Source organism: Trichomycterus rosablanca, chromosome 7, assembly GCF_030014385.1.
Source record: "Trichomycterus rosablanca isolate fTriRos1 chromosome 7, fTriRos1.hap1, whole genome shotgun sequence".
Lineage (NCBI taxonomy): Eukaryota > Metazoa > Chordata > Actinopteri > Siluriformes > Trichomycteridae > Trichomycterus > Trichomycterus rosablanca.
The window spans coordinates 33,481,461-33,494,200 of record NC_085994.1 but is presented as its reverse complement, the minus strand read 5'-3'; the positions used below and the strand labels follow the sequence as shown (position 1 = coordinate 33,494,200).

Sequence of the window (12,740 nt, the reverse complement as noted above, 5' to 3'; positions counted from 1 at the left end):
CATGTCTTTATGGACCTTGCTTTGTGCACTGGTAAGCAGTCATGTTGGAACAGGAAGGGGCCATCCCCAAACTGTTCCCACAAAGTTGGGAGCATGAAATTGTCCAAAATCTCTTGGATTGCTGAAGCATTAAGAGTTCCTTTCACTGGAACTAAGGGGCCGAGCCCAACTCCTGAACAACAACCCCACACCATAATCCCCCCTCCACCTAACTTAACACTCGGCACAATGCAGTCAGACGAGTACCGTTCTCCTGGCAACCGCCAAACCCAGACTCGTCCATCGGATTGCCAGACGGAGAAGCGTGATTCGTCACTCCAGAGAACACCACTTTATGGCTGAGTTGCTGTCGTTCCCAATCGCTTCCACTTTGTTATAACACCACTGACAGTTGACTGTGGAATATTTAGTAGCGAGGAAATGTCACAACTGGACTTGTTGCACAGGTGGCATCCTATCACGGTACCACGCTGGAATTCACTGAGCTCCTGAGAGCGACCCATTCTTTCACTAATGTTTGTAGAAGCAGTCTGCATGCCTAGGTGCTTGGTTTTATACACATGTGGCCATACACATGGAAGTGATTGGAACACCTGAATTCAATTATTTGGATGGGTGAGTGAATACTTTTGGCAATATAGTGCACAGAGCCCTGACCTCGACCACACTAAACACCTTGAACGTTTTTTTTACCTTTAGACATCACATCGCTTGTTGGACATTACTTACCAAAACCACAGACATTAATATGAAGTACTGTAGGTTGCTCCTGTGTCTGTTACCATTCTTTATGGCTCTTGGTGAACGCTTTCTGCAAGATCTGTGTGTGTGCCCAGTTGTGCATAACGTTGTGCACACCAAACTCTTCCAATCACGTCTTTATCAACCGTGCTTGGTGCACAGTAAGAGCAACTTCTGAAACATTTTCCTTTGGAATAAAAAAGCAGTATATGCTTTGGTATTAATTCTCTGAGCTAACTTATAACTTAACTTTAATTCTATGCACCCCCCCCCCCCATTTTCTCCCCTAATCTAGTTTTATTCAATTACTCTGATTCCGTTACGCTTCACCTCTACCAATACAACCCTCCACCGCTGACTGAGGTGCTTCGCAACTGACACGCTCCCTCCGACGCATGCTCAGTACCAACTGCCTCTTTTCACCTGCACGAGGCGAGTTCATATGCGGATCAGCCTTGTGGATGGAGAGCCACACCCTGATCAGCATTATTCCCCAACCCTGCGAAGTGGCCATCAATCAGCCAGCAGAGGTCGTAATTGCCACCCCACCCTGAACAACAGCCGACCGTTGTTCATGTGGCCACCCAGCCCAGCCTGATGTATTCGAAATCCCAGCTCTGGTGTGCTAGCGTGTTTTACCGCTGCTCCACCTGAGTGGCCCAATTCTATGCATTTTAGGATCAGTCTTGGATTTTTAACCAAAACACCGATAGTACTTTACCATAAAACTGTATTATTTTACTACAGTTTTACCTGCCCCCCAAAACTACACTACATATGGTAAAATGAAATGTAATGGGAGCATATTTCACCCTATGTAGTGGATGCTGTAGTCAATATCAAGTAATTTCATTAAAGAATTCACAGATGGAATGGGTTCTTAGCTATAAATGTTTACTAGTTTATTGATCTAACTAGTTTCCATCACCATTTAAATATCGGTCTATACTGGGTTTAAACTGAAGCTCCAGTGTAAGAATATGATAAATCCATATACACCGATCAGCCATAACATTAAAACCACCTCGTTTATCAGCTCCACTTACCACATAGAAGCACTTTGTAGTTCTACAATTACCGACTGTAGTCCATCTGTTACTCTGCATGCTTTGTCAGCACCCTTTCGTGCTGTTCTTCAATGGTTAGAGTGACAGTGCACTGACATGGTGGTGGTGTGTTAGTGTGTGTTGTACTGGTATGAGTGGATAAGACTCAGCAGTGCTGCTGGAGTTTTTAAACACCTCACGGTCACTGCTGGACTGAGAATAGTCCACCAACCAAAAAAAATCCAGCCAACAGCACCCTGTGGGCAGCGTCCTGTGACCACTGATGAAGGTCTAGAAGATGACCAACTCAAACAGCAGCAATAGATGAGCGATCGTCTCTGACTTTACATCTACAAGGTGGACCAACTAGGTAGGAGTGTCTAAAAGAGTGGACAGTGAGTGGACACGGTATTTAAAAACTCCAGCAGTGCTGCTGTGTCTGATCCACTCATACCAGCACAACACACACTAACACACCACCACTATGTTAGTGTCACTGCAGTGCTGAGAATGATGCACCACCTAAATAATACCTACTCTGTGGTGGTCCTGACCATTGAAGAACAGGGTGAAAGCAGGCTAAAAAAGTATGCAAAGAAATTGATGGACTGCAGTCAGTAATTGTAGAACTACAAAGTGCTTCTATATGGTAAGTGGAGCTGATAAAATGGACAGTGAGTGTAGAAACAAGAAGGTGGTTTTAATGTTATGGCTGATCGGTGGGTGTATTTACCATTCACAAGCTTTGCCTCTTTCCTACTGACGTTTGAGTTACTGTATTAGAATCACCTTAATGAGTGGTTGTGGTTTCATTAATATCTCTCCCAGTAGCCCGACCATCATTCAACCTAGTCATGTAAAGACTGCAAATAGCAAGATGACAGTGCTATGGAATACTTTTTATTAAAAATCAGTTTTAAACAATGAGACCCATCTTATTAAGTTCAACAGAAACATTATATCTGCTGCCCCATATTTTGTAAACAACCTGCACTAATTCTGTCAAAAAGAGTTATGCAGGGTTGCTTTACTGTTCAGAGATGATTAAATGTTAATGTGTTTAGTTCATCAATTAAGCAACCCAAATCCTAAACATGGCAGTAAAGGAGTTTGGGTTTGTTACAGATGTAGCTGTAAGGAAAAAAAATGAAATTATGAAATGATTCTTCATACAGGCTTATACGTGGTTCTGTATTAGAAAAACAAAACCAGTCAGCATGAAACACATCCAAATTCCAACTGTGATTGAGACACCACAGTGTTTCTTAATACCTTTCTTAATCTCTGCAGAATAGAAAAGCAAAATCTGCTCTTAGTGTGCACACGCAATAGATTTGAGAATATATAACGCCTTGCCAACCTGCCCTGCATTTCTCATCCAGCTTTGCATTCTTTGTGCCTATACCGTACGGTAACGTATTCTTTCTGATATACGATAAAAGTCACTTCAAACTCTCACAGTTCACTCCAAAAGTCCATGACTGAGGATAAACTAAACTGTTAAACAGTTGAAGCGGCAATATGGGGCAGCATAGGGTACTGAAAGTGGGATTAGCATGAGAAGAGGTTGTGTCATTAGTTGGCTTTGGCGCGGAGTTGCGCTCTCTTGCCGGTGACGGCCTGGAAGCCTGTTTTGATGCTGGCCACGGAGCAGCGCGAGTGACACGTCTCGCACTGCAGGAAGTAGAGCCGAGTGTCCTTCTGCAGAATGGTCTCCGGTGAGCGGCACGTGTGGCAGGTCACATATTCCTCTGCAAATACAAACGGAAGAAAAAAAAAAAAGGTGTTAGGACTGATTAGCAGCAGTTAAAACAGACTTAAGATTCATCAGGAAACTAATGCTAGAGAAATGTACACACGCCAAAAATTTGATTGTTTTGTTACACACTTTGGCTACAATCATGACAGGACAGGTAATAACCGGTTACACAAGATTCATCAGTTCAAGTTTTAATGTCAAACACAGTCATGGACAATTTTGTTTCTCCATTTCCTCACTTGCACATCTTTGTACTGTGGGAGGAAACCGGAGACAGAGGGAAAACATGCAAACTCCACACAGAAAGGACCCAGACCGCTCCACCTGAGAATCGAACCCAGGACCTTCTTGCTGTAAGGCCACAGTGCTACCCAACGAGCCACAGTGCCACCCCCAAAAAAATCACAAATATAAACACCACATAAAGGTTGACAATATCACCCAATCAATGTGTGTCATTTTTGGGCTAAAGTTAAGGTGGCTAAAAGCATTAATTCAGGCGTCAACATTTTAATGACCAACCGAATAATCAGATTTTTTTTTTTATGCATTTTTACCCCCTTTTCTCCCAATTTAGTGTAGCTAATCCACTGCTAGGGACCCCAACAGCGTCCAAGGAGGGTGTATATGGGACTGACCCATGCTCCCTCCTAAGTGTGTGCAGTCCTACTAATCCCTTCTTATTCACCCATATTTCGGTGGATTTGCGCAATGTTGGCATCGCGTACGGAGGGCCACACCCCGATCTCTGTGCTCCTACACATTAGCCAATTATGCCTGCTAGAGGGCACCCAGCCAACCAGTAGCAAAGCAGAGATTCAAACCCATGAGCTCAGAATCTCAGCACTGGTGAATAATCAGATATTTGAGTACTTTGTGCAACCTTTGCTGATAGAACACCACCAAAAATTTCTAGCACATCTTTCAGATAGTTTGCCGGAATGGAGTTGGTGTTCTAGAGTAGATGAAAACGTACACAACAGATGAAACAGTGGATGTGCGCATATTTTAGCAAAAAAATATTTTTCAGACATTGTCTATTCAGGAAGGTGAAAACACGTCTTAGATTTTGTGTAATCTTAAAAATTATCTTATTTGACCTTAGATCACACTTACTTGAATAACAGGTTCAATTAGTGCAAAATTAAGCTAATTAGCCAAGATGATGTTTTTTTATGAATTGTTCTGGAGCTGAATATATAGGCACCATGACACTACTTTGTGTGAGCTTTGTGGTGTTGGAGTTTTAGTTTACTTACTAATATATCTTCTCAAGACGTTTTCTATTTGTTTCTGCTGGAATCTGCCTTTAATCACCAGTTGGTTATTTCCATCTATGGAACCACTGCAAAAGGAAAAAGGTCATTTTAACATTAGAACAGATTCTAGTGCAACAATGAAGCACTTTGGTAACCTGTACACATTCAACACATACCTTGTTCCCAACTCAGCCAACAAGAAAGCCAAAAGATGTTTGGGCTGTCGATGTAATCTATAAATCAGAAGTATATAAATAAAAGTTAGACTTGCAAAAAAGTGTTTAGTGTTTATTTGCTGAACAGAACATGCATGAAAGCATTATTATAATGAATTAACTTATTTATTAAAGATTTAACAACATTTGGTTATATCCAATAGGTCTTTTTTTACTCTCCATCCTTAGTTTTACATGTGTTACTTGGTCTGCCTGTGCAACATTAATGTAACACTAATTACTAATATAATTATTATTTTCCAGTATGACCAATTCAGCAAATAAACAGAAATGATAGACGTTGTGGGAAATGAGTCAACTTAAAACACTGCATTTTAACAGAGATACATCAATATTAACAAGATCAAAAAATCACTCACAGTTTGCAGATGTCTGTGAAGTTGACAAAGGATGTTTTCTTTGTTCCCACTCGCACCACCTGAGGAGGCTTCATGACAAACTTCCTCTTTTCTCCAGCCACCATGTCGGGATTCTTCTCTCTCATGATGTTAAACACGCGACTCAGCAGCTGTACACAAACAGAAATAGACCGTTACTGTCAGCCGCTTCAGTCATCCATATTACTTAATGCAGAATCATACTGCAACACTGAATGGGGAAAAAAAAGAGGCCAATAATTATGCATCAGCAATGTTAATAAAGAAAAGACGAGAATGCATCAAATATTACCACTGTATGTTATGACTCCCTACATCCAGCAAAATAGAGTTGTTTTTTTTTTAATCCACTCCTAATCAACGGGCAGTACAGTTACCAATCGCTGAGGATGAAATTACTAGTTGTAACACAAATGTAGCTCTACCTCATCATATGTGTAGTCTCTCTCTGAGCCTGCCCAGGCTGGACCAATCGAAGAACTGAACATGATGCCATCAGCATTTTTAACCTCGTCATCTTCCAAAGCTGCGAGAAAAAAAGCATGTTCAAAACTCGAGTAATACCAGTGTAAAGCATGTATTAAATAACTTTGTTATATCTCAGATAAATTAAATTCAAACATTGCAGTAGTAACATCTTAGTTTTATGGCTTAATTTTGCTAGGGTGTAATTGAAAATATAGAGAGTTGATGGATGGATAAATAAATAGGATAGGTGATGGATACGTGAATAAATAGAAAAAAGATAGTATGTAATATAATAATAAACTATTATGAGTGTCCTTTGCCATAACTATTCACAGATGTACAATGGCAGATCATGTTCTATGAAGTCCGTTTTACATTACTATAGACTAAGAGGTGAGATTAAGGGGAAAAAGCTTTTCATTTTTTTAAATACTGGTTTAAATACTGGTTTTGGAGTCCATGATGGTAAAGCCTGGTTTGTAGATGGTAAAACTGAACAGTATTAGTTATTCTAACAGAGCCTCACCTAGGGCTGGGCGATATGGATCAAAAATTATATCTCGATATTTTTTTCTGAATGGCGATATACGATATATATCTCGATATTTTTTTATCCCATAAGGTAATAACAAAAAGACACTTCTGAGACAAAGCTACATGTTCCAATTTTTTTACAGGCACTTTTATTAATATTCATGTTGGGGAAGCTTCACACAATAATAATTTTTCCTTAAAAAAAAAAAAAGAGCTATTCTAAGAAAAAAATAAGTTGTTTTCTAAGGCATCTCCTGTCGTCTAATGTGAATTACAAATATATTGTCTGGCCCTTTAAGAATGTTAAGTGTACTATAGGGCGCAGGGAGCGAGTGTGTAGGGAAGATGTCGGAATGACGGTTTCCGGCTGAGCTTGTGTGACATTAAAAGTAAAACCCCGTTAAAGTAAACCCCTCGTTAACCCCCCACCCCCCCATGTTTGGACTTTATACATTATTTTATGTATATGTCGCCACAACATTAACATTTACATTCATATTTTCTTTTACTGTATAGAACTCAGTTCTGTAATACAGGCAGAACTAATCGTTCATGTTACTGTGTAACTATTACAACATTTAATGTATTTTAATCAGCGTTCTTCTTCATGCACTTTATTATTATTTAACAGCTTTATTTGTTGTTTAATTGCTGTTTGCTCCTTGTTTACTGCAGAGTTAGTTCATGCAATTTAATAATGTTTGGTTGTTTATTGGCCGACAACAAGAAATAATATAATAGAAGATAAATAAATAAATGACGTGTCGGACGTCGGGCGATCGTCCAGTATAAACTAACACAACCACGTACAACATCCAGTACAGAAATCCCCATAATATTTGTTTTTACAGATAGAGCAAATATATGCACATCACATATACAAACACAAGAGTCAGAACAACAGGAGACGCACCGTTACGTTATTATTACTTTGTCAACACTTAATGTGAAGTAAATACGTGCATGTCAGCGCGTGCATGCGCTTGTGTTGGTTTTTAAAACAAATAACGACTCGTTTTCTTGTTTTTTAACTTTGGGATTTGAAGTGAAAAACGAATGAAGGTACACGGAGCTGGAACCTTTTGTCTGGACTTGTTTTCGGCGTTCTCTACAGAATACATTATTCTGCTGCTCATCTGACACTTTGAATTCGAACCATCTCCAAATAATTCCAAAAAGAGGCATTATTTTTCTTTTTAGTAAGCAGCTCCTCCTCGATAGCTTCTGTCACGTCTTTATCCGTCTCCATGCTATCGCTGCCTGCAGGAATTACTGGTGAAGCGGTGGGGAGGGGTGAGTTGTGTTCAGTGAGGGAGAGGGGCGGGGCAGGTGAACATGTGCAGAGACAAACTAGGAGAAGAGAAAGACGAACTGTCGGATCTAACTGGAACGCAACATCTATATCGATATACGAGATATTGTCTTATCTTATATCGCGTATGAAAATATATCGATATTTTATAAAATCTCGATATATCGCCCAGCCCTAGCCTCACCTTTTACCACACCTGTTTTTATGGTGGATGTTTTTGTATAACATCTGGAAATCTGGACAAATTTCTTCTAGTCAAACATACTTTTAAGGGTACAGTCAAAACAAGCCCTATTTATCCAGTTACTTAAGAATTCGTACAAGAAATGATAAGGCAGACTTAAATGCATTAAGAGCACATAAATCCCTCTGTTAAACACAGGGTACAATAAAAATGTTTTTACCATCATCTTTCTCAGGTAGGTCACCATCATCCACAAACTCCACCTTCTTAGGTCTCTTCTTCTTTGCTGGGAACATTGGGTCCAAGTTATCATCCTCCGTTGCTTCAAGTTGATCACCCTCAATTTTCAGTTCCTAATCGTCACACAAGAGAATATTTTTCTTAACCACCAAACATACAGCCTAGTAACTGCTGAATCAGTGTAATTGTAGTATGCATTATGTGAGGAATAAGGTCAACTTCAAAAGTTGTGATTAAGAGGAATCAGATCGGATCAGATCTCTCACCTTCATGCCTTCCTCAATGTTGTCATAAACTTTCTTGCCCTTCTTTTTCTTTTTCTTTTGATTGAGGAAATTTAAGTCGTCCAAATCGTCTGTTGTCTCTGTGAAATTGCAAAAACAAATGTATTAGCAGTTCTTTTCCCCTCTTCCCCCCCAGCTACTGGCTTTACTCATTCATTATTCTGCATATAAATTTTACAAACTCTATAAACTGAAATTGTTAAGTTCAGCGTTTAGTTTTTAACCCCATGTCTGCCCTTGGGCCATTAACTAGCAGTTTGCTAAATCAAAGGTTGCACTTGGGTTTGGAGAATCCTTTTGTTTTTACCTCTTTTAGTCTCTTCCTCTTTCTCAAACTCCACTTCACGCTCCTCTCCTGGCTCAGGCTCGACTTCACGAGGCTCAACCTGCTGCGTCTCCTCTCCAACTCCATCGCCTTCCTCATCCAGCATAAAAGGCTTCTTCTTTTTCTTCTTCTTCTTAGTTGTGGTGGGGTCAAATAAGATCTGTGAAGGAAATAAAGTAAGCCATGAGCTGCTCGAATTCAAAACAGATTTAATTGTATGTGATGCTTGAGTCATCCAGGCTGTTGTTTTAAGTCTAGAGTCAATCTAATATTCGCTTAAAGCTGTGCATATATCCAAACCAGTCACTTCATAAGGAACACCAATATATTTATAATTATGCAAAAAGTCACGTAGAAAACAGCAGCAAAATGCTTAAAGTCAAACAGAAAGACCAAAAGCTTCACTGAGGGATAAAATCAATCATCTCTGTGTGATGAGTGAGTTTGACGGTGCCATTTGTTAAGGCCAGACAGGTGGTCTGAAGGCAGAAACACCTTGTTGATTAAACAGGTCAAAGAAGAATGGGCAGACAGGTGGTAAACTATTTCTTAATAACGAAGGTGAGTACAAATGTAAAGGGTGGGAGCAGGCCACATTGGGTTTTACTCTTAGAGGAGGAATCTGATTCAACTACAGGCACAGCTTATTAAAGCAGCTAAACAGTTAGGTAAAACCGCATTATTTTATTATTAAAAGAATACAAAATACAGCCTAGTGGGTAGCGCTTTGGACTATCAACTAAAAGGTTGAGAGTTCGAATCCCAGCTCTGCCATGCAGCCACTGTTGGTCCTTTGAGCAAGGCCCTTAACCCTGTCTGCTCCAGTTTGCGTACGATGGCTGACCCTGCGCTCTGACCCCAGCTTCCAAACAAGCTGGGATACGCGAAGAAAGAATTTCAATGTACTGTACGTCTATAAATGTATATATGACAAATAAAGGCATTCTAATCTACTAATTCTAACACACTGCCCCAGTTTGTCTCACTGTGGTATTTCTGATAAAATCCAGACCCAACCCAGAACCATTACGTTCCAATTACTCATAAGACACCACAAACGAACCCATTTGCGCACATGTATAGAACTGGGTATCAATTTCATCTATTGACATACTTCTGTGAGGCATAAGGAAACCAGAGAACCTATAGGAAACCCATCTGAATGCAGGGAAAACATGCCAAACTGCACATAAGTGCATACAGAAAGTGACCAGAAGCCAAGTCTGACCCAAGGCTCTAGGATACAGGAGTGTGTAGTGGTAGTAGTATTTAGTGTATATTGCTGGTACATGTATGTATTTTTCCAAATGAATGGCTTCTGAACATGGAAATGGCTCCACATGCCAGGTGTTGCCAGGATTTAAGACATATGTAATAAAAACGAGGCTATTTGGAGGACACCAAATGTCTGATAGTCGTTCTTAATCAACCAATTCATCCTACTTAGGGTCACAGTGTGTGCAGACCATACCCAGAATCATTAGGTGCCAATTACTCATAAGACACCACAAACTAACCCATTTACTCACATGTATGGACATGGCTAGCCAGTCATCTACTGTCATACCTGGAAACCAGAGAACCTATAGAAAACCCATCTGAATACAAGGAAAACATGCCAAACTGCAGATTGTGAAAGTGACCAAAATCATGGTCTGACCTAAGGCTCCTAGGATCCAGGAGTGTGTAGTGGTAGTAGTATTTGGTGTATATTGCTGGTATATGTATGTATTTCCCAAATGAATGGCTTTTCAACATGGAAATGGCTCCACATGTCGGGTGTTGCCAGGATTTAAGACATATGTAATGAAAATGAGGCAATTTGGAGGACACCAAATGCCTGATATTCGTTTTTAATCAACCAATTCATCCTGATTAGGGTCACAAAGGGTCCAGACCCTACCCAGAAACATTAGGTACCAATTACTCATAAGACACCACAAACTAACCCATTTACTCACATGTATGGACATGGATTGCCAAGTCATCTACTGGCATACTTCTGTAAGGCTGAAGGGAACCCATCTGAATAGAAAACATGCCAAACTGCAGATTGTGAAAGTGGCCAAAAGCAAGGTCTGACCCAAGGTGTCTAGGATCCAAGAGTATCTAGTAGTATTTAGTGTATATTGCTGGTATATGTATGTATTTCCAAACTGAATGGCTTTTCAACATGGAAATGGCTCCACATGCAGGGTGTTGACAGGATTTAAGACATATGTAATGAAAATGAGGGTATTTGGAGGACACCAAATGCCTGATATTCGATTTTAATCAACCAATTCCTCCTACTTAGGGTCACAAAGGGTCCAGACCCTACCCAGAAACATTAGGTGCCAATTACTCATAAGACACCACAAACTAACCCATTTACTCACATGTAAGGACATTTATAGCCAAGTCATATACTGGCATACTTCTGTAAGGTTGAAGGAAACCAAATAACCTATAGGAAACCCATCTGGATACAGGGAAAACATGCCAAACTGCAGATTGTGAAAGTGGCCAAAAGCAAGCTCTGACCCAAGGCTCCTAGGATACAGGAGTGTCTGGTAGTAGTAGTAGTATTTAGTGTAAATTGCTGGTACATATATGTATTTTTCCAAATGAATGGCTTTTGAAGATGGAAATGGTGCCCCATGCCAGGCTTTTAGACCTATGTAAAGAAAATTAGGCTATTTGGAGGACACCAAATGTCTAAAATTCAATCTTAATTAACCAATTCATCCTACTTAGGGTCACAACCAGAATCATAAGGTGCCAATTACTCATAAGACACCACAAACTAAGCCATTTACTCACATGTATGGACATGAATAGCCAGTCATCTACTGGCATAATTCTGTAAGGCTGAAAGAAACCAGAGAACCTATAGGAAACCCATCTGAATACAGGGAAAACATGCCAAACTGCAGATTGTAAAAGTCAAGCTCTTACACAAGACTAATGGGATTCAAAAGTGTAGTAGTGGTAGTAGTATTTGGTGTATATTGCTGGTATATGTACGTATTTACCAAATGAATGGCTTTTCAACATGGAAATGGCTCCACATGCCGGGTGTTGCCAGGATTTTAGACATATGTAATGAAAATGAGGCTATTTGAAGGACACCAAGTGTCTTAAATTATTGTTGTATAATAATAATTGTTATATAAAAAGGCTTTTTCATTGACTTAAACGCTTTGTACAAAGGCTGTTACGGGCTATATACAGAATATTAAATTTTATTAATTTAAAGACAATGTATGCACTAAATAAACACGTACCATCAAAGTAAAGGTAAAATAGGAACATAAATGTCCTAACCGCTGAAAATTAAGTTATTTTAAGCAATTACTCCGACATTACATCAGCAGGATTGTGAATAGAGGCACCATGTGTTAGCTTTAAGCTAGCCAATGTGCAGTAGCAGGAGCGGCTTTAATGCTAAGCTAACTGAAAGGCCCAAAGTCATGGTGTAGCATTTTATCATTCGCCTTCCTAAATTCTTAACTAAAATATTTACACAAAAGCGCTTTAACTCACCTCGTCCTCCGACATGTTTGCTGTATTAACGCCGCTTCACTCAGAAAGATTCAGTCAGGAATTACAGCTCAATCTATCCAAGCCTATTCACTAAACTGTCTTGCATCAGCAAATGAAACCTCAGTGCGCACGCGTAGTTCCTACCACGATATATGATGTCACGACTGCGACCCGAAGGTTTTCCCTCAACCTGTTTTCCGACAACTCAGCGTTAACCGTAATACGGGTGGAAATAAAATAAAAAGCCAAGAAAAAGCAAATACTCATTGAACACAACTTTGAAACCCAGTGTTGATGGGTATGGGCACAAATGCCCCTGATGTGGTGAATTTATTGGGTACACTAACCTTTAATCCAAACTCATTTGCATATTGTCAGGTTCACCCATCTTGTATGCTAAGGCTAAGGCACTCCTGACCATTTTCTTGATTTTTAAAGTGGCAAACAATT

General features: G+C 39.9%; 1 protein-coding gene across 1 annotated transcript; it reads right to left on the bottom strand.

Moving 5' to 3' along the window:
* Positions 1-2,665: 2,665 nt before the first annotated feature.
* Positions 2,666-12,425, bottom strand: eif2s2 (eukaryotic translation initiation factor 2, subunit 2 beta). Its single transcript, XM_062998591.1, has 9 exons — positions 12,291-12,425; positions 8,748-8,925; positions 8,423-8,520; positions 8,137-8,269; positions 5,844-5,944; positions 5,401-5,549; positions 4,982-5,038; positions 4,806-4,891; positions 2,666-3,538 (listed from the first exon to the last, which is right to left on the bottom strand). The coding sequence occupies exons 1-9, from the start codon at positions 12,303-12,305 to the stop codon at positions 3,363-3,365; spliced, it is 993 nt and encodes a 330-aa protein (XP_062854661.1). The 5' UTR covers positions 12,306-12,425; the 3' UTR covers positions 2,666-3,362.
* Positions 12,426-12,740: the final 315 nt, after the last annotated feature.

Excerpts from the sequence above, each read along its gene's own strand:
- eif2s2 (XM_062998591.1), bottom strand. Across the intron at positions 4,892-4,981 it reads TTGGCTGAGTTGGGAACAAG|TGGTTCCATAGATGGAAATA; the intron begins GTATGTGTTGAA and ends TTCCTTTTGCAG. Across the intron at positions 3,539-4,805 it reads CGTCTTGAGAAGATATATTA|AGGAATATGTGACCTGCCAC; the intron begins GTAAGTAAACTA and ends TTGTATTTGCAG.